Source organism: Gymnoscopelus microlampas (genome assembly GCF_963454915.1).
Source record: "Gymnoscopelus microlampas genome assembly, chromosome: 6".
Taxonomy (NCBI): domain Eukaryota; kingdom Metazoa; phylum Chordata; class Actinopteri; order Myctophiformes; family Myctophidae; genus Gymnoscopelus; species Gymnoscopelus microlampas.
In genome coordinates this window covers 44,456,092-44,478,483 of record NC_139943.1, presented here as the reverse complement: position 1 = coordinate 44,478,483, position 22,392 = coordinate 44,456,092, and the positions used below count along the sequence as shown (strand labels likewise).

Sequence of the window (22,392 nt, the reverse complement as noted above, 5' to 3'; positions counted from 1 at the left end):
AGTTGCTAGCTATATGTCGATTTTGATTATTATTACAAAACATACATTAACCACTTAAGCCCATACATTTCGGCCATTTGAAAATAGCCGATCTGCAAGCTCAGCTCACAATGCATGGTGATGCAAAAATGGGACATTCTGCATAATGAGTAGGCCTACTTTTGGTAGCCTACTTTAAGTAAGCCTACATTTTTATACCAATACTTTTGTATTTTTCCTCAAATCAATTTTGAATTGTGTACTTTTACTTTTATGTATTTCTACATTGCAGTATTGATACTTTTACTTAAGTAAAAAATGCGAGTAGCCTACTTACCACCACTGTTTTTAAACCAATAGGACGCACAGAGAGCCGCGGCAGATTGCGGGTTTGTCCTTTACCAGACAGCCGAGCCAGACATGGAATATTTACCCACCATGTGGGGATGAATCTGAAGTTGATCTGGACTCGCTCTGTGAGGAGTAAATAGTAGGCTAATAATGTTAAGATCTGGACCTGATGAGGTCTAATATTATGGACATCAGAGGAAAAGTGTTCATTCTCTCTCTGCCGTGCGCCATGAATATGGAGGTATTTAATGACATCGTGTTTTATAAAAGCATCTTCTTTTATACCACGAGACCAGATGGTTCAGTTGGAAACTTTGACGTCTGAATCGGTTTCCTGCGGAGAGGATGCATAGAGGTGGGTTTGAGAAATGTGCTTGATATTGTGTGATTGTTAAATGACTGTCTGTAGGTGTTGTGTAGGCTTTATGTTTCACAGAGGATGAGAGACAGAGAGACAAGTTTGTACTCCATCGTATTCATTTATGTTGCAATAGTGACAATCTATTTGGTAACAGGATAGGTGGGCACTAGAGACATCTGGGCACCTCGATGTAATAATGGCTATTTTGTCCAAAACGTTACAAAATGAAATATCTGGAAAATATTTTAAGTAAAGTAAAGTAGCCTATACATGATTAGAACATGCTTAAACATTCGACAATTAAGGTTTAATATTTCTACAATTGCTACAAATTGCTAAAAATAATTAAGTCTGATAATGATGTACCGTGCATGTTCACATCATGTATACTTTACATTATTTAAAGCAATTTTTCAAATATCTTATTGTTTAACATTTTGGACAAAATAGCCAATTTTACATCGAGGTGCCCAGATGTCCCTAGTGCCCATCTATCCTGTATCCCTTATGTAGCCAATGTTTCAGAGAGGATGAGATGGGAGCGACAGAGAGACAAGTTTGTACACCACAAATGTATTAATGTGTGTTTCAACAGTATAGGCACTAATTTATAGCCAAACCAATACCAATGTATTCATCTGAATGTTAACTAAGACCGCAGTGCAAAGAGTGAACAAAACACAAATATTGTATTAAGCCAGTTGGCTTTGTGCTGAGAAGCGCTGGAAACCTGAATCCATGCTGCATCCTAGAAAGCAAAGGAAAATGTAGGCTATGCCAAGGACAATTGTGACAGCTCTTCTTAATGGCTGGGTTGTTGGTTGTTCCCACATGTTGGCAGGCTGGGGAGGGGAACTCGGTGCTGAAGTGACAGCTCCCGTTTTCCCCACCCTCCACCCAGTCGACAATATGTGCAGGTGGCAGTGGTGTAAAAAGTACTCACATTTTTTTACTTAAGTAAAAGCATCAATACTGCAATGTAGAAATACTCTGTTACAAAAGTCCGGAATTCAAAATTTACTTGAGTAAAAGCACAAAAGTATTGATATCAAAATGTAGCCTACATAAAGTACCAAAAGTGGAAAGAACTCATTATGCAAAAAAGTTTTCAAATGTATAAAAATCTTTTGAAAATAGCAGATCTATAAGCTCGCAATGTGTCACATCGCGACACATCGGCTATTTTCAAATAGGCGAAATGTATATAGGGTTGAAATGGTTAATGTATGTTTTGTAATAATAATCAAAATCTACAAAAGTAATTAGTGACTAAAGTTTTCAAATAATTGTAGTGGAGTAAAAGTACAATATTTGCTTCTGAGATGTAGTGGAGTAGAAGTAAAAGTACTGAAAACTAGAAATACTCTAGTAAAGTAAAAGTATTGAAAACTAGAAATACTCTAGTAAAGTAAAAGTACCTCAAGATTGTACTTAAGTACAGTACTTGAGTACATGTACTTACTTACTTTACACCACTGTGGCAGGCTGGGGAAGGAAACTCGGTGCTGAAGTGACAGCTCCCGTTTCACCCACCCTCCACCTAGTGGACAAAATGTGCAGGTGGCTATAAATAGCACATATAGGCTACTAAAAAAGTCTAGTTGTCTTGAGGCATCAGGGCTTTGGAACACCAAGGTTATATAGATCAAGGAACACTGATAGTACTAATTGTGCCTCATGAGATTGTTGACACGTGGTTTAACAGCACCACCCCACCACCTTTTAACACATGACAGGCTTGTCAAGATATGGACTATCAAGGCTTTTCCATTCAATTGTATCCCTCACAACAAAGGCTCACATAATATAGTCATGCGTCTGTCTGTCTGTATGCACATTAAAATCTTCAGTGTGTCAATTAAAAGCTGCAATCCATGAGTTTTATATCGTAGTCCGCAATTCGAACCCGTCTCCCACATGGGAGACCAAACATCTACCGCTTATGCAAGAGGAAATACTCTCTTGGCCAGGGGTACTGGATGCCCTACAGTTAAGTGCATCTTGTTTACCAAGTAGGCGTTCTACACCAGGGCCTAAAGTTCTCGATGGAAGAGGGAGACCATGCACCTCCAATCATTGCAGATGTACTAGTTATATTAACATACTCTGCCAATACCATACAGACTGGCGCCGAATAATATTTTGATTTGATTTGCAACTGCTGTTGCTGAGGACCCAAGAAAGTGCAGTGTTGAGTGTGAATTCAATCGGACGAGTGGTCCCCCACAACTGGGCCCACATAACATGCATTCCACATGTCATTGTCTCACTCTGGCTTATGAACACCACACGTCTGGCCTGATAACATGCTCAGACAGTCAGAACGAGAGAGAGAGACTGACCAGTCACAAATACTGAACTCCTGCTAAGCTTCTCTCTACTTTTTTCATTCCTGTTGTTGTTAAGCCTTCATGCACTCATGGGTTTCTCACTGAACTACATTGTCTCTTTTCTTCTTTAGCGTGGATCTTTTTCTTACTCTTCAAGGAGGGCTTTGCATTTGCTCAATGGACTAAAGGTGAGTTTGGCCTTATTGCTGTACACACAGTTTGACACGAATAGTGCTTGCTTTGCAGATGCCAATGTTCTGGGCACGGTTCGGGTTTACATTTATGCAATGTTGATAATCAATAATCTGTTGTTGACTGTGTTATGGCCCGGAATACAGTGAACAATAAAATGATTGATTAACTTTGCATCCTCTTGTCATGAAGGTAAAACTCGTTCCGCCCTGGTTTTATTCTCAGCAGCAGTGCCCTCCGGCTTGGCAGGGCGCTCTGATGAACACGATTGGATGTGTTCATGGGTGGGAAGCCAGATTAGGGGATTGTGTCCTTGTCACTGTACTAGTGACTCCTACTCGTAGGTCGGGGGCCTGTTTCAGCGGGGAGGAGAACTGCGAAAGATAGCATGCACCTCCGTGGATGTTACACTCCTCTGTCAGGTGATAAGAAGCAGCTGGCGACTCCATGTGTATCAGAGGAGGCATGTGGTTGTCTACAGTGGTTCTCAACCTGTGGGTCGGGACCCCCATGATTTTTGGGGGGTCCCCCCAGATGACAGTGAAGTGACAATTTAAGGACTTTTAATACCTGTTTAATACCTCAAAACATAAGAAAGAAAGAAAGAAAGAAAGAAAGAAAGAAAAGGAAAAAAGGCCAATACTGCATCAAAAGTAATCAACAAACTATACTATAAAAAATGATGCACAAAACATTGGTAAACAAAACAATTACAACTTTTCATCAATTAAAAAATAAATAAAAAATCATGAATACAATTGAAATAATTCTAAGAAATGTCATTAAAAAAAAGGAAAACGTTTAAGAAGTAGTGAAAATAGCAGATCTACTGTGAGCTTGCAGATCTGCTATTTTCACTAGTTTGGGTCATACATCTAATTTCTCTTTTGGGTCTTGGGCTAAAATGTTTGGGAACCACTGGTCTACACCTTCCCCAAGACATAGCAGTGCATTGGCAATGACTAAATTGGGAGAAAATAAAATAGGTCAAATGGTTGGCCTATGCTATATATAAATAATATGTAACTGGGTTGACTGTCCATAATGCTTGTAGAGGCCAAGCAGAATGCGGGTGCAACACTGAAAGGCGTTCAGCCTACTCCTCGCTACTGTGGGAGTTGGGTACGGAATACAGATGGAGGGGTCTTCAGCTCACCAAACTACCCAAATATATATCCTGCCAACAAGGACTGTTTGTACATACTGGAAGGTAACGCACGCATGCATGCACGCACACGCACATGCACACTACAAAATCTAATATTACAGTTTTTTTTACCAAATACCTCAATATCGATATTGTGACAAAAGGGAAAAATACATTTCCCTTTTAACTCTTCTGTTGGGAAAAACTTTCGCACACCTAGAATAAAAGCTTAAGAGCAGGTGCGTAGGCAAACAAGTGCACATCAATAATAACAGAATATGCCCACACACTGCCGAACTGCACGGTACAGGAGCACATTTACACATGCATGCATGCATGTTGCACACACTCAAATCAAATACCTCACATCATTTATATTTTTTATATTTAGCATTTCGTTCACACCAACATACAGTAGTACTTAGTACAGTAGCACACACTCACGCAGGCACACAGCAATGAACTAATGTTTGTTCTTGCTGCTGTAAATCCTGTAGCCTACATGAAACTCTACACAGCAAAATCCAGTGTTAATTTAACTTAACCCTTACGATTTCACTGTGTACTGTGTACGACAAATGCAGCCTCTAAAACTGAAGCAATCAAATAGTGAAATAGTCTGTGCTTATGCATGATTTATGGCCGAAGTTGTAAGTAGACAATGACATAAAGTAGGCTGTTATGGTCCTTTAAGCCTAATTTATAATTTATCATAGAAGGTACAAAGGGTCTTGTGTACTGTACATTACATTACATTACGTTACATTACATTACGGCCATTTAGCAGACGCTTTTATCCAAAGCGACTTACAATAAGTGCATTCAACATATAGGCAGTGTACAGTATATGTATTCATCTGTGTAGCAAAATCTGCTGTGTTTATTCAATTCTGAAAGTGTAAGAATGGACCCAAATTGACCCGCAAGGGTCAACTTTGTGGATCCAAATAGACCCAAATTTAGGTCCAGTTTTAAACTTAATAGTGTTTAAGCCTAGACCTGGACTGCTGGTAGTGGTCCAGGCACCTAGGCTCCAAAGTAGCTTAGGCTCCAAAGTAGCCTGACAGCGCGTCGCGGGTTTGAGTACCGATCCCGACGGCCTTTGCTGCATGTCTCTCCCCATCTTTCTCCCCATTTCCTGTCATACTATCCTATCAATGAAGACATAAAAGCCAAAAATAAAATCTTTTAAAAAATAGTGTTAATGAAATTAACAAATTAAAGTGACTATGTTTTACTCTCACTCGCTGAAGAAAACTAATTTAAACAGAAACACATGTTTAGTTATTTTTGGTATTAGCCATCATTTATTAATTATTTCCCCATTCTCCACCCATCGGCCAGCTCTGCCCCGTCAGAGGATAGAGCTGCTGTTTGATGAGACCTTCTACATCGAGGCGTCTTTTGAGTGTCGCTTCGACCACGTCGAGGTGCGGGACGGCCCCTTCAGCTTCTCGCCGCTCATCGACCGCTTCTGTGGCTCGACCAGCCCGGGCCTGGTACTCTCCAGCGGGCGTTATATGTGGATCCATTTCTACAGTGACGAAGAGCTGGAAGGGACCGGCTTCCAGGTCCAGTACAGCTTCACCCCAGGTACCACATGCAGAATGTTGACACACAGGTTTTGACCCTTTTTTATATAGACAGTAAATTGTTTTACCACCAATGTCAGTCTGCGCCACTTTAGCATAATACTGGGTCACCTGTTACCCTTATTCCCAATTACCACTTAAACCCTATATAATTCGTTGACCGGAGTCCCTCAGGGGTCTATTACTAGGTCCCCTCCTTTTTCCTCTCTACGCCAAATGTCTTCGGCAAAAATAGCAGATCTAGAAGATCTAATCCAGGATGCATCGGTGTCATTTTAGATTTCTTTTGCGCTTGCTATTCAAAAATAGAATATATACAAGCTCACAGCTCGTGCCACGCTGCGAGCTTGTACATCAGCTATTTTTTTTAACCTTTTTGAAGAATCTTGAAAGTGTGACAACTACTGATTTAGAAGTCATTTGTAGAATCGTCCTCAGGTCTTAATGGGTTAATGTAATATATTAATGATAATATGATATATCAATTTGATTTGAAGAGTGTTCTAATGGACTTTTTTGTTGCTGACAGTGATGCAGCTTGTTGTCTTTTGTCTTTATTCACCCCCTACAGATCCTGAGTTTCATCTGCATGCAGGAGGACTGCTGAACCCGATCCCAGGTGTTGTAACTACAGAGCTCAGCACACTTTCACACTCCTGTGTCAGAAGACTTTTAGGTTGCGTCTCAAACAGAGCGCAGCTGCGTGATTAGCCACGTTCCTTCAAAGGGCAGCATTATTGTGTGCACACAGTAAAATCCTCAGTGTTCATTTAACCCTGCTGGCGGTCCATTTGGTTATAATTGTACACTCTCAGAGTTAAAAATGGATAAATGAAAACTGGGGATTTTACTGTGCAGTTACCTGAAAATGGATGTGATTAAGACAGGCTTCTAAGTAATGAAGTTCGTCATGAACTTGAATGTTTTTGCGGTTCAGCCCCCCCCCCCCCCTTCTTAATCAAGCGGTTATTACAAGGTAATAAAACATAAGATACAAACCCTAAAATGTTACTTGGTCAAATTCGCACTCCAAATAATGTATGAGTCAATTGGGGCAGCAGTGGCTGAGGAGGTAGAGGGGCCGCTTGGGAAATGGAAGGTTCCAGGTTTGTTCCTGTGCTCCCACTGGGTCAGTGTCGAAGTGTCCTTGAGCAAGTCACTGCACCCCTAACTGCCCCCAATGAGCAGGTTGGTTCCTTACATGGTTTCCTCTGCCTTCGGTGGGTAAAGCAATTTGGTTAAAGGCACCATATAAAATGCACCATTTAAATTAGCATCCAACTTAAAATAAAAAAGACATCGCATTTGACAAATGTAAGTGAATTTACTGTCGGCACAGGATTGTGGAATATCCTAACCTGAGAAGGATGCTGCCTTTGAAATCCGCCATTTTACATTGGCTTCTGAACAGGACAGACCTTGATGCTCTCTCTCTTCCCTTCTGTTTTCTGTGTATTGTATACATGTGTGGGTTTGTACTGTTACCTGGATACATGCATGCATGCGTGCACGCGTGTGTGTGTGTGTGCGTGCGTGCGTATCAGACTGTCAGTTTCAGCTGTCAGGGGCTGACGGACTGATCCACTCCAGTCAGGTTGAGGAGGAGACCGAAATCAGTCCACATCAGGCTGTAGACTGCATCTGGACCATCCGTGCCCCGACTAACAACAGGGTAGAGCTTGGTTACACACACTGCACAGATTGGTTACACGCACACACTGCACAGCCACACAATACAGTATCTATTAAGTATAAAAGTGCGCCACAGTCCCGACTTTCACTCTCATCATGAGTTTTCACTTTCACTTTGTCAAGCACTTCTGTTTTGTGACATCATGACTAGGACTGCAACTATCAATTATCTATATCAATTATATTGATTATTATATTGGTTGCTTTTTCAGTGAATCGAATAATCGAGAAGTGAGTTTTGAAGAATTGATAATTGGTTAAATCAATTAGTTTGATTAACTGGTGCACCCGTAATCATGATGTAATGAGCTATGATTACTCTACTTTTGAGGGGAGTGGGTACAGACATTATTAGATGCCCACAGTACAATCCATAAATACTGTACATACAACAGACAAACCCTGTTCTAGAAGATTTGAATCACCTGACTTTTCATTCCTTAGAGCCCCACTCTCTCACTTCTGTCAGGATCACGTTCTCAAAATAAAACCTTTTTTATTGAATCATAAAACAGTAATTTCATTGCAATATTTAAGCAGTTTCTATGTTTAGTGGCATGGCTCTGTTCTGGGAGTCCCCAGGGTACTACAGGTCTTAAGTGATTTAGCAATCATCCTCCCCCTTTTTTCTTTCTTTTTTTAATCGAACCCTGTTGCTTGATGCAAATGTATTTACACAGCTGTAAAATGTAAAGAAATTACACTTCCTTTTTCTCATTGTTCAACCAAAGATCTACCTGCGGTTCTTGGAGTACCAGATGGAGAACTCCAACGAATGCAAGAAAAACTTTGTGGCTGTTTATGACGGCAGTAATGCCATCGAAGACCTGAAGGTAAGTTGTCACACGTGGTGAGAAAACAGCCTCTTTGATACTTGTAGATGTTACAAACCACAGCTTAACTTACTCTGCTAGACAAAATAGCAGATCTACAAGATCTACTAGATCTACAGCTAAAGGTTGTGAGCATGTAGATCGGCTATTTAAAAAAATGATTGCCTGGTTAAAAGAGGTCCTTTTCCACACCCACTTAGGACAGGTGAGTATAGTGAACAGCCAATGCATAGGAAAAAGAAAGAATCCCATACACTGTGTTCACTTACAGCAGAAGTTATTGACGAGAACACATTTTGGTCAAATAAATAAAGTGAAGACAGAGTGTGGAAAAATAATAAGCTGAGAAATCAATATTAACAAGTTACATCAGAACTATAGCGTTCAGAAAATGTTCCAGTGGTCATAGAGAATCATAGAGGACAATAACTGAAGAGTAACTTTTATTCATTTTTTACATTCTCAAATTATTATTTATATTATTATTGCTGTTATTTTCATTGATATCTTATTTTCATGCAGGCAAAGTTCTGCAGTACGGTTGCTAATGATGTCATGCTGGACACCGGTGTGGGGGTAGTGAGGATGTGGGCCGATGAAACTAGTCGTCTCAGCCGCTTCCGCATGCTGTTCACTTCTTTCCAAGAGCGTGAGTTTGATCCCCATGAAGGTTCTCTTTATCTCTTAAATTTGACCCCTTTTAAAATATTTTATGAAGATGATGAAGGCCATGTTTGGTGTCTTTTAATATATTAAGCCATTATAAAATAATGTCTTTTTAATGCATTTTTTGGAGTGGCTTGGGTTTCTCTGTGAACATATACCTCAGTTTTTTTATTGGGGTAGGACTGGAAAGACAGGAAGGACAGCAAATGACATGCAACACAGATTCGAAAGTGAGAATTCAACCCAAGACATTGTGGTTATGTGGTTGGCATATTAACTGGTTTAGCACCCAGTGCCCCTATATTTGATACTATATCATTATTTTCCCATTCACAGACTCCGTGCCACTGTGCTTGGAAAAATGATTGCAAAGCAATTGATTTCCAATAATAGCAGCACCCTCCTATGGTTGTTATATTGTACTACAGCTTATTCAGCCAACACAGACTGCAGCTGCACATACAGTAGAAAATAAATACACTGATTTGACAAATAATTGTTTTTTTTTTGTGGTGGAGCATTAATGTAGTAACTCTATGACTGTCTATATTTGCTATCTCTATACAACAACTCTAGCCTGTCCTTTACAGTGGAATATTGTTTGTTGCGTTCATGAAAAAGGCTTCCACAGGCTTTGGTGGAAGTGTCAGTCTGTGAACTTATACTCTGTATTGATACAAAATTCAGTGTCTGTCTATTATGATTTTTCAGCACCCTGTGCAGGAAATGCATTCTTTTGCCATAGCAACATGTGCATCAACACTTCTCTGGTATGCAATGGACTTCAAAACTGTGTGTTTCCCTGGGATGAAAGCAATTGTAAAGGTAAACGTAACCATTTTTCTGTCTCTGCTGTTAAACCTTCTTTAATCTCCATGGCCTCAATTCAATCAAATGCAGCTGTAGTTAACTGTAGTACAGTTCAACTTTAACTTTACTGTCATTCAAACTATACACAAGTGCACAGCAGATCAAAATTACGTTAATTATCTGCACACCCCTTTGCCTTCAACATCCTGGCAAATGGTATGCAATGCAAATAAATCTCTCAGTGTTTTTTTTTGTGTGGTACATCATAAAAGCAAGGTCTTAGCTTTTACATAGCACTCTTTGCTGCCTGTCTAGAACCAGCCTGATTGATTGTTACGGCTGTAAATCAGCCTTGTATTTCCTCAACTTTTTATGATGGAGACACAAGGACACTGCTATACTTTCAAAGTAATTTAGGTGGCTTCCTTTGCACTGTGATTTATTGATGGAACTCGCAAGACCCTGTCATGTTTTGGCTGCTCAAGCCCTCACTGATGAATAGAAGGCGAGGACAGACACTATAATACTACACAGTATACATTTTATTACATTGATACAGATCTGTTTGTACACTTTCGGAGACGAGTTAAATTTACACTCTGGACTTTGTTCTGTACGGTTTGCCCACCTAGATCTTGTACAGTACTGTAAGGTAACAACTTATACCCAAGTCAGTGGTCCTCAAAGCGGGGTACAGGGACCCCCACGGAGTCCTCGAGGGGGTTCCAGGCGGTCCCCAGCTAAATGATTGATCGTTACAACAAGCATACAACGTGTTGTGATGCCACGCGTTGTGAGCTTATAGATCTACAATTTCCAAATAGCCTAGGTATAAAATTGGGCTAAAGTGGTTAATGTTTGTTTTATAATATAAAAATGTATATCTGCAAAGTAACTAGTGACTAAAGCTTTTAGTGGAGTAAAAGTACAATATTTGCCTTTGAGATGTAGTGGAGTAGGGTAAAAGTACTGAAAATTGGAAATACTCCAGTGAAGTAAAAGTACCTAAAAATGTTATGAGTACAGTACTTGAGTAAATGTACTTAGTTACTTTACACCACTGCTTATTTTTATGTTATGTTAAGGTTTGAGTCCCTTTGACTTCCATTATAAAGCTAAGTTAGTTAAAAAGTATTGAAACTATGTGATACAAGAAGTATTTTTGTGGCCGTCTGGCAGTATGCACAAGAAAGTAAGCACTGATCGGATCAGTAGTTTGCGAGATTAGCTCTGGACACACACACACACACACACACACACACACACACACACACACACACACATACACACACACACACACACATACACACACACACACACACACACACACACACACACACACACACACACACACACACACACACACACACACACACACACACACACACACACACACACACACACACACACACACACACACACACACACACACACACACACACACACACACAGACAGATCTCTTACAGATCTCTTAATAGACTAGACTACTGCTGAGCCACACCGTAAAAAGCCATTCGTATGAATGTCAGCAAAGGAACAAGATCAACCAGTATCCCAGCATATCATAATAGTTAGATATGTCAGTGTCATCATACAGATATCAAAGTTGTCACTGTGGCATCGTCTTGAGATATATAGCAGTATAAGTAAAGGTAGTTACACTGTATTCACACCATAACTGTTTTGTAAGTTTAACTTTAAATGACTGTAATAGGCTATACAGGGCTGGGTCCAGCTGGAATAGGCTAGACTAGAATGTTCTAGGTCTTACTAGACTCTAATAGGCTCTATTAGAATGTAATAGGCTCATGTCAGCCCTGTAGTCCCTTTGCACTTGAGATTAACCACTGTGTCCACGGGCAATAGTTTTACATGGGTTTGTGTCCACCGGCAATAGTTTTACATGAACATTTCTAGGCTATAGTATAGTACTGCCCCGTACAACCTAACAGAGCCCAGCACAGCCCACCAGAGCCCAGCAGTCCGGCACATTCCAGCACACAAAGTCCAGCCCACTGGGAGAATAGCCTAGGGTATGGGGGTAGTTATGACTGTAATAGGATATACAGGGCTGGGTCCAGCTGGAATAGGCTAGACTAGAATGTTCTAGGTCTTACTAGACTCTAATAGGCTCTATTAGGCTGTACTAGGCTCTTGTCAGCCCAGAATCAGAATCAGAATCAGAATCAGGTTTATTGTCACATCACAGGTTTACAAGGTAAAAAAGTGGGTGAAATTCGTTTTTGTACATCACTCCCATCGCAACGTTAGATTCCGTAGAAAGAAGAGTGGGGAGAGAGAAGAAGAAGAGGGGTAGGGGGCAAGTGGGAAGGAGATCAACAAGAGAACAATAGAAGGCCAAAAACAAGTTATCTACATATTTACAAAGTACCTGAGATAAGAGACAAACTAAGGTGCCTGAGCATAGCAGCAATGTATGTATACTGTGCATGATATACTTATAGACGCTAAGGTGCTTAGGCCTTAGAGAGAAAAAGAGCGCAATAATAAAAAATAAAAAAAACAAAAAAAGTTTGTGCGTTATACATGGGGATTAAGGTGCAGAGGGTCAGTGCGTGTTCACCTAAGGATGTACTGACCCTGGTATAATCCGCAAGTAGCTCCATGAGGGAGAGCAACAAAAGTAATCTTTAGCATTTTGACTAAAGCTTTTGCCACAAAGTGTACCGCTAAAGGCTTTCCTCTGTGTGTATCAACATGTGTTTCTTAAGATTAGCATTTTGACTAAAGCTTTTGTCACAAACTGTACACCTGAAGGGTTTTTCGCTGGTATGATTCCTCATAAGTCCAAGACATTTCCTGGTATAATAATCCACAGGTGTGTTCAGGAAGAGCCAGAAAAGTCTGCAACGAGCTGGGCAGTACCGCCTGTTGTCAGGCTGCTGAAAAGGGCTCATGCTTCATTCAGCATTCTGACAGCAGCCGGGTTAAAACTATTCCAGAACCTGGTGGTGGAACTCTTGATACTGCGGTAGGTCCCCTTGCCCGGTCGCGGTCGTTGTAGGGTTCTGAACAGTCTGTGACTTGGGTGGTACTTGTCCTTAATGATGCGCTTGGCTTTGACCACGCACAGCTTCTTGTACAGATCCTGAAGCGCTGGGAGCTCGCTTCCTGTAGCCCCTTTGCACGTGAGATTAACCACTGTGTCCACGGGCAATAGTTTTACATGGGTTTGTGTCCACCGGCAATAGTTTTACATGATCATTTCTAGGCTATAGTATAGTACTGCCCCGTACAACCTAACAGAGCCCAGCAAAGCCCACCAGAGCCCATTATAGCCCTCCAGAGCCCAGCAGTCCGGCACATTCCAGCACACAAAGTCCAGCCCACTGGGAGAATAGCCTAGGGTATGGGGGTAGTTAAATGACTGTAATAGGCTATACAGGGCTGGGTCCAGTTTGAATAGGCTAGACTAGAATGTTCTAGGTCTTACTAGACTCTAATAGGCTCTATTAGGCTGTACTAGGCTCTTGTCAGCCCTGTAGCCCCTTTGCACTTGAGATTAACCACTGTGTCCACGGGCAATAGTTTTACATGGGTTTGTGTCCATCGGCAATAGTTTTACATGAAAAGTTCTAGGCTATAGTATAGTACTGCCCCGTACAACCCAACAGAGCCCAGCACAATCCACCAGAGCCCATTATAGCCCATTATAGCCCACCAGAGCCCTGCAGTCCGGCACATTCCAGCACACAAAATCCAGCCCACTGGGAGAATAGCCTAGGGTATGGGGGTAGTTAAATGACTGTCATAGGCTGTACAGGGCTGGGTCCAGCTGGAATAGGCTAGACTAGAATGTTCTAGGCCTTACTAGACTCTAATAGGCTCTATTAGGCTGTACTAGGCTCTTGTCAGCCCTGTAGCCCCTTTGCACTTGAGATTAACCACTGTGTCCACGGGCAATAGTTTTACATGGGTTTGTGTCCACCGGCAATAGTTTTACATGAACATTTCTAGGCTATAGTATAGTACTGCCCCGTACAACCTAACAGAGCCCAGCACAGACCACCAGAGCCCATTATAACCCACCAGAGCCCAGCAATCCGGCACATTCCAGCACACAAAGTCCAGCCCACTGGGAGAATAGCCTAGGGTATGGGGGTAGTTAAATGACTGTAATAGGCTATACAGGGCTGGGTCCAGCTGGAATGGGCTAGACTAGAGTGTTCTAGGCCTTACTAGACTCTAATAGGCTCTATTAGGCTGTACTAGGCTCTTGTCAGCCCTGTAGCCCCTTTGCACTTGAGATTAACCACTGTGTCCACGGGCAATAGTTTTACATGGGTTTGTGTCCACCGGAAATGGTTTTACATGAACATTTCTAGGCTATAGTATAGTACTGCCCCGTACAACCTAACAGAGCCCAGCACAGCCCACCAGAGCCCATTATAGCTCACCAGAGCCCAGCAGTCCGGCACATTCCCGCACACAAAGTCCAGCCCACTGGGAGAATAGCCTAGGGTATGGGGGTAGTTAAATGACTGTAATAGGCTATACAGGGCTGGGTCCAGCAAGAATAGGCTATACTTGAATGTTCTAGGTCTTACTAGACTCTAATAGGCTCTATTAGGCTGTACTAGGCTCTTGTCAGCCCTGTAGCCCCTTTGCACTTGAAATGAACCACTGTGTCCACGGGCAATAATTTTACATGGGTTTGTGTCCATCGGCAATAGTTTTACATGAACATTTCTAGGCTATAGTATAGTACTGCCCCATACAACCTAACAGAGCCCAGCACAGCCCACCAGAGCCCATTATAGCCCACCAGAGCCCAGCAGTCCGGCACATTCCAGCACACAAAGTCCAGCCCACTGGGAGAATAGCCTAGGGTATGGGGGTAGTTAAATGACTGTAATAGGCTATACTGGGCTGGGTCCAGCTGGAATAGTCTAGACTAGAATGTACTAGGTCTTACTAGACTCTAATAGGCTCTATTAGGCTGTACTAGGCTCTTGTCAGCCCTGTAGCCCCTTTGCACTTGAGATTAACCACTGTGTCCACGGGCAATAGTTTTACATGGGTTTGTGTCCACCGGAAATAGTTTTACATGAACATTTCTAGGCTATAGTATAGTACTGCCCCGTACAACCTAACAGAGCCCAGCACAGCCCACCAGAGCCCATTATAGCTCACCAGAGCCCAGCAGTCCGGCACATTCCCGCACACAAAGTCCAGCCCACTGGGAGAATAGCCTAGGGTATGGGGGTAGTTAAATGACTGTAATAGGCTATACAGGGCTGGGTCCAGCTGGAATAGGCTATACTTGAATGTTCTAGGTCTTACTAGACTCTAATAGGCTCTATTAGGCTGTACTAGGCTCTTGTCAGCCCTGTAGCCCCTTTGCACTTGAAATGAACCACTGTGTCCACGCGCAATAATTTTACATGGGTTTGTGTCCACCGGCAATAGTTTTACATGAACATTTCTAGGCTATAGTATAGTACTGCCCCGTACAACCTAACAGAGCCCAGCACAGCCCACCAGAGCCCTTTATAGCTCACCAGAGCCCAGCAGTCCGGCACATTCCCGCACACAAAGTCCAGCCCACTGGGAGAATAGCCTAGGGTATGGGGGTAGTTAAATGACTGTAATAGGCTATACAGGGCTGGGTCCAGCTGGAATAGGCTATACTTGAATGTTCTAGGTCTTACTAGACTCTAATAGGCTCTATTAGGCTGTACTAGGCTCTTGTCAGCCCTGTAGCCCCTTTGCACTTGAAATGAACCACTGTGTCCACGGGCAATAATTTTCCATGGGTTTGTGTCCACCGGCAATAGTTTTACATGAACATTTCTAGGCTATAGTATAGTACTGCCCCGTACAACCTAACAGAGCCCAGCAGAGCCCACCAGAGCCCATTATAGCCCACCAGAGCCCAGCAGTCCGGCACATTCCAGCACACAAAGTCCAGCCCACTGGGAGAATAGCCTAGGGTATGGGGGTAGTTAATAATTCGGAAAATAGCCGATCTACAAGTTCACATACGGTAATCTAATACCTTTAGTTTAGTTTATTTCAGTAAATGTTGTGGTAACATTAAAACGTTACAATCTCATAGGTAATACAAACACTAATTATAAAGAAAAGATAACCACATTTCTGACCAAAAAGGTATAGGCTGAAGCCATAGCTTAATACGCCTACCTTTTTACAAAACAAAGAAAAAATGAAAGTCAAACTGGAGAGAAAAATCACACCAGTGTGAAGGTAGCGGCGCCTTTGATATATTTTGTCATAGATATGTGTTTCTACTAGAGAAACAATATTAAATCTCTGTAAATGTATTTCAAGGCTTCCAGTGGCACTAAATAGTGCCATTGGAAGCGAATCACCAAATGCATTCCAAGGTAAGTGGCAAAAACTGATCTGTCATAGCTGATCGAGTGGGTACCTAAAAAATAGACTTTGTGTGTGCGTGTGTATAAATGTGGTACCAGAAAGATATGTATGTGTTATGAAATAATCTATACAATTTATAAGCCGTACCCAGAGTGTTTATGTTCCGGACTTTTACAGTTTATATAAACCATCTAATTTTGTATTCATGATATAATATTGATGTCATGAATAGTTCCCTTGCCTGACCAATCAGAACGTTGACGGGCCTGACCAATCAGAACGTTGACGGAAAAGCCAGGTATAGAGCAGGACCATCGCCGTTAAAAATACATACAAAAAAAGAAGGGGGAAAAGCATGATAAAATAAAGATATATACAAAAAAAAACATGAGAAAATAAAAATATATACAAAGAAAAACATGAGGAAATAAAAAATAAACCTTGACATCATAGTGATGTCATGAATAGTCCCCTTGCCTGACAAATCAGAACCTTGACGGGCCTGACCAATCAGAACCTTGACGGGCCTGACCAATCAGAACCTTGACGGGCCTAACCAATCAGAACCTTGACGGGCCTGACCAATCAGAACGTTGACGGACCTGACCAATCAGAACCTCGACGGGCCTGACCAATCAGAACGTTGACGGACCTGACCAATCAGAACCTTGGCGAGCCTGACCAATCAGAACGTTGACGGACCTGACCAATCAGAACCTCGACGGGCCTGACCAATCAGAACCTCGACGGGCCTGACCAATCAGAACGTTGACGGACCTGACCAATCAGAACCTTGGCGAGCCTGACCAATCAGAACGTTGACGCAAAAGCCAGGTATAGAGGGCTAATATCCGCTCTATACCTAAAGGTATAGAGCGGCTAGCGCCGCTAAAAAAAGAAAGAAAAAAAAACGTTGGGATCGTACGACATAGTATAAAGGTGGCTTATCCCTCTCTATCTTTCTATTTGTTTCCTGCTCACGACGTATAGAAAGGAAAGGCAAAGGCATTTTCTCCCAGATCACAAAGACTCAACAGACCATCATCTGTGCATCTACTGGGATTGTTGTGCTGCTGCTTCTCATCTCCATTGTGGTGCAGGTCAAACAGCCACGCAAGAAGGTCAGCTCAACTGAAATGAAATGATTGCAGTCATAGAGATGAAAAGAACATCATATAGAATTTCAAATGAATTTACCCGGTAAATTAATTTGAAATTCTATATTATGTTCATTTTTTTCTATAATTCTATTTTTTTTTTTTTTAGATTTTTTAGAAAAAAAGAATGAAGCCCACTATGTTATATTTGCCCAAATATAACACAGTGGGCTTTTTTCTTTTTTTTTTTGAAATTCCAACAGATTTTTCAAAAATTATTGTTAATTGTTTTTAATTCATGGAATAGACTATTACAGGGCCTTCTGCCTTTTTTGGGGCGGTGTAGCCGCCCCCTATAAGTGAGTTTTGGACACCGACCAAAAAATTTGTGTACCCCCTAACCCTTCCATTGTTAATGCAAATCGATACTTTTTTCATATCAGCCAATCACATTACAGCTAGTGTCATCACCACTAACTGTAATGTGATTGGCTGACTTTGCAAATTCAGGACTGTGATTGGCTAGCGAAACACATGACACATGTGCAGCCCCATGAATAGCAGTATGGACTTTAAAAATGTTGTGATGACCACACACCGCCCACTTCACACTGGGTGTGATTTTTTCTGTTGTTTTGATTGCTTACAAAGTGCACAGATCAGCGTCTCATGCCATCTTGTCATTGATTTCAATTCTAGTCTTTCCACAGCTTTACTTTCATTTTCTCGCTGCTGTCTTCACCATCATTCCTTTATATTGGCTCACACACTGAAAGGGCAATCCTGAGGAATTCACATCTTCTGCTTTTGTTTTTCTGACCAATACAGCAATGTTAAGACGTGTGTCAGTTCCAAAAAAAATCAAGATTTATTTAACAATAATTATATTAAAAAGGGAGAGGGGGTCATCTTATAATCAGGGTTCTTATATTTGTACCAATTTGGTACATACTGTACTTGTTTATAAAAGAAAATTGGGAACTCATCATAGATTATCTTAAAAATAATTGAAGAATTGTATATGGTTCATATCCAATGTTTATGGCTGGCACTGTCTCCTTTTTTTGTGTGTTTTATTATTAATTTGTAATGTTATGGCTTGTGTCTTGTGTGTATGAATGAGAGGCTCTGCTCCAGTGAAAGCTTTAACATTTTTGTTTGTAAATGTGAGTCACTTTTACTGCCATTTGTAGAATAGTTAAAAGCCTTTAATTGTACTTACTACTTCATTGTTAAAAAGAAGACTCACACCCAATCTTCAGTTGTTTTCTTTAATTATTATTATTTCAAATTAAACAATCATACCACAAAACCTTTTTTTTAAAGATCCAGTTGTGTCAGTAAAGTGTATTATCAATATCCTGTTTCAAGGTGTTGGTGCGTAAGAACTTGTTCAACCCGGCTGACTTCCAAGAAGTGTTTGACCCTCCTCACTATGAACTCTTCACTCTCAGAGACAAGGTGGGTGAGATTAGACCTGCACTATCTATATACTGTTTGTGAATGATGGTACAGCAGCATTAAATTACACATTTAGTCAGTGGTGGAAAGTAACTAAGTACATTTATTCAAGTACTAAGTTTGAAGTATTTGTACTTTACTTGAGTATTTCCAGTTTCCAATACTTTTACTTGTACTCCACTACATCTCAGAGGCAAATTTATACTTTTACTCCACTACAATGATTTTAATATTTAGTTACTAGTTACTTTGTAGATTTTGATTAGTATTATAACACATGCATTAACCACTTCAGCCCCATACAGATTTCGGCCATTTCAAATGTGTATTTCAAATGGCCGATGCAAGGCAGTGTGAGCTTGTAGATCTGCTATTTAAAAAAAAAAAGGTATACATTTGAAAACTTGAAATGGGACATTCTGCATAATGAATACTTTTACTTTTGGTACTTTAAGAACATATTCATTCCAATACTTTTGTACTTTTCCTCAAGCACATTTTGAATTCCGGACTTTTACTTGTAACGGAGTATTTCTATATTGCAGTATTGATACTTTTAGTAAAAATGTGAGTCCTTTTTCACTGCATGTAGTTAAAATGGGTAATAAAACTGTACTGCTGCCCCCCCCCCCCCCCTGAAAGGAGCTGTCTGGGGAGCTATCGGAGGAGCTACAGGCTCTCAGGAACTCCCCTGTGGCCTCCTGCTGTGTCCGTGAGCACCACTGTGGCTCCCAGGCCTCGGTTAACTCCATCAAGTCCTGTCGAGTTGTGCCCGCTGAGGGCGTGGGATCCATGGAGCTGACCCCGCTCAGGGGTGACGTCGTCCAGGGCGCCTCCCCTCCCGTCCGAGGTCTGAACAGGAGCATGCAAAAGAAGAGCTGGCCCAATCTGAAACTGGTGCGAATGGAGGGAGATCCAGGAATGGAGGATAGGGGACTGGGCCGGCAGGATAGAGTGATGGAGGAGGTGGAAGAGGAGGAGGAGGAGGAGAAGGGGAGGTATGACATCTATATTCGTAGGCCCGGGAGTAGGAGAGGGCACTGTGAGATGGCTCAACAAAGATCCTTGTCCATGGATTTCTGAAACGATAGGATAGAGGGAGCACGATGAATGTTAAGCCACGTGGAAACCTCGCTTATGATCAAACCAATGCTTACTCTAGATTTGTCCCACAGTTTTGGTGCAGAATAATGATTTTGTACTCAGATCAAGATGCCATTTGTTGAGAGAAAGGGAAGGATAGGAAGCACAGGAGAAGAAAGAAAGACATTATGTATGTATGTACAACGTCTAACTTCTCAGAGAATGTAATTGTCTCATTAGACCTCTTTTAAGGATGAATTATTGATGGAGACGCTGTGGATAAATGATGGCATGGCTGAACAACGCAAACGGCTGCCGAGTAGATTTACCATGATGCTAAGTAATATGCTCAAATGTTTTGTTCAATTCAATCCATCTGTTGCGTTCTCGCTCCATACTGTGGGAAACTGAAGAGTGGCAATAATATTTGCTTTTTTGTTTTAACATTTTGTGAAATAACATTTATTGCAAAGCAGGACAATTTTCTTTCAGAATGTTTGCTTTAAGAGAGTGTGTTCCCACACCTGGGGAACAACAGTGAAAACTTTCTTAAAGATTTAAAGATTTTTCTGCATCATTGCTTGGAGTCTAAATGACTGTAAATCCCCTTTGGTAATTCCCTCGCTTTTCTAAAAGGTGTGTCTGGTGGTAGTAATGTCCCCAGTTAAGTTACATAGACAGGCCATTCATGACCCACCAGCCTATAGACCAGATCACAATGTTTGTTTCCGGGTAGAAAGTCTATGGACGTTTCTTTCACAATATAAGATAATGTGACGTAACATTAGCTTTGACTAGTGTGTCAACCTGTGGATATCTAAAACAAAATAATATATTTCTAATAGTGAATAACAATATCAGTGTCCTGTTCTTCCAGAAATAAGGAAAGGTTAATGAATAATACTGCTCCAATGCGACACTCTACCCGGAATGTATTTTTTGGTTGTGGTGATGTCATGATGATTCAGTGTTGTAAACTGGTTTTATAGACACCAAAACTCCCACTGTGATTGACATCAGCATTATATAGTTGGTTATTGCCTAATGTTTAGTAATAATAAAACTTTTAAAAGAGTACCATGACAGAAACTTCCAGTGCTCTCATTGAATTTGTTTCATTTTCTTTTTCTTCTCACACATGCTACACAGTAGCTACTATAGGCTAGAACCGATATGCTATTAAATGTAGTTATACAGTAGTAAATGATTACATTATGTGGGTGCTTGGAGGTTGTTTATGAACTCAACTTAACTAACTTGAAAAAAGACTATTGTAGAAATGAAAACGCATGCTAATAATGAGCATCTTCATGCTATGACCTTTTAGCTCATCAACATTTTGTACAATCTAAATGTGCACTGGCCATGTTTTTGAGGTGACTATAATCTACCGATATATCGTTTTTTTTACTCCATCGGTATCGTCAGTTATGCAGCCGATGTGTCCCGATTTTTAACCACTTTCAGGTTTTAACCTTTCCGTCCCTATGTTTTGGGCATGTCATTCTTGTAGAAAATTTTCAAAATGGTTCAAAAGTAGCCTAAGTGGGCCTGGGCCGTAGCGTGACGGTCCAGGCACCGTAGGCTGCAATGCCAGAATGACGGCGCGTTGCGGGTTCGACTCCCGTTCCCGACGACCTTTGCTGTGTGTCACCCCCCCCCCCATCTCTCTCCACATTTCCTGTCAGCCTACTTTCCCTACCCCTCTATAAATAAAGGCATAAAAAGCCCCCAAAACAAATCTTGGAAAAAAAAGTGTTTAGATAATTACTTTAATAGGTACTTTATCAAATCTAAGTTTTTCTAATTAATTAGACATTAGACAAATTCACAATTGACAAAATATCGGTCAACAGTAATCAGTGGTCTAGGACAATATGACCTAAAAGATTAAAGTTCCACCATATCTGCCATGCTCTAGTGTGTTATCGGTGTGGTATCAACTGCACGTGTTCACATTGGCTCAGTTTTGTGTTCAATTTGCCCTACAGGTTATAGATGATTGCATATCTACTGTAGTTTCGGAACGCCAGAGGAAATTTTATTCAAGTCACAGTCAGGTCAGGAAATACAATAACTGATAAATGAGACCATTCATCATATTCAGAAAAGTACTGACCTTACGATGAACTGATAAATGACGTTCATTGTGATTTATCGGACACAAACAGGAACACACACATATCGCTTCACTGAGTGGATTGTTGAGAACCAGGTCAGTGACGAATCTCATACACCTGCCGTATGGTATTTGACCTGGTTTAATATGCCCAATACCAGTGGTGGAAAAAGCTTTTTTTACTTAAGTAAAAGTATCAATGCATATCAAGTACACATTCGGAATTCAAAATTTACTTGAGTAAAAGCACAAAAGTGTTGGCATCAAAATGTACCAAAAGTACTCATTAGGCAGACTCGCGTCACATTGTGAGCTTGC

General features: G+C 41.1%; 1 protein-coding gene across 1 annotated transcript; it reads left to right on the top strand.

The window, feature by feature from the left end:
• Positions 1-675: 675 nt before the first annotated feature.
• On the top strand, positions 676-20,924 carry neto2b (neuropilin (NRP) and tolloid (TLL)-like 2b; the record flags this gene model as incomplete). The annotated part of the gene is made up of 12 exons (XM_084059595.1): positions 676-685; positions 3,153-3,209; positions 4,268-4,423; positions 5,705-5,953; positions 6,524-6,571; positions 7,497-7,624; positions 8,376-8,477; positions 9,000-9,126; positions 9,855-9,968; positions 17,305-17,435; positions 18,783-18,872; positions 19,515-20,924. The coding sequence occupies 12 exons, from the start codon at positions 676-678 to the stop codon at positions 19,953-19,955; spliced, it is 1,653 nt and encodes a 550-aa protein (XP_083915721.1). The 3' UTR covers positions 19,956-20,924.
• Between the last annotated feature and the right edge of the window lie 1,468 nt (positions 20,925-22,392).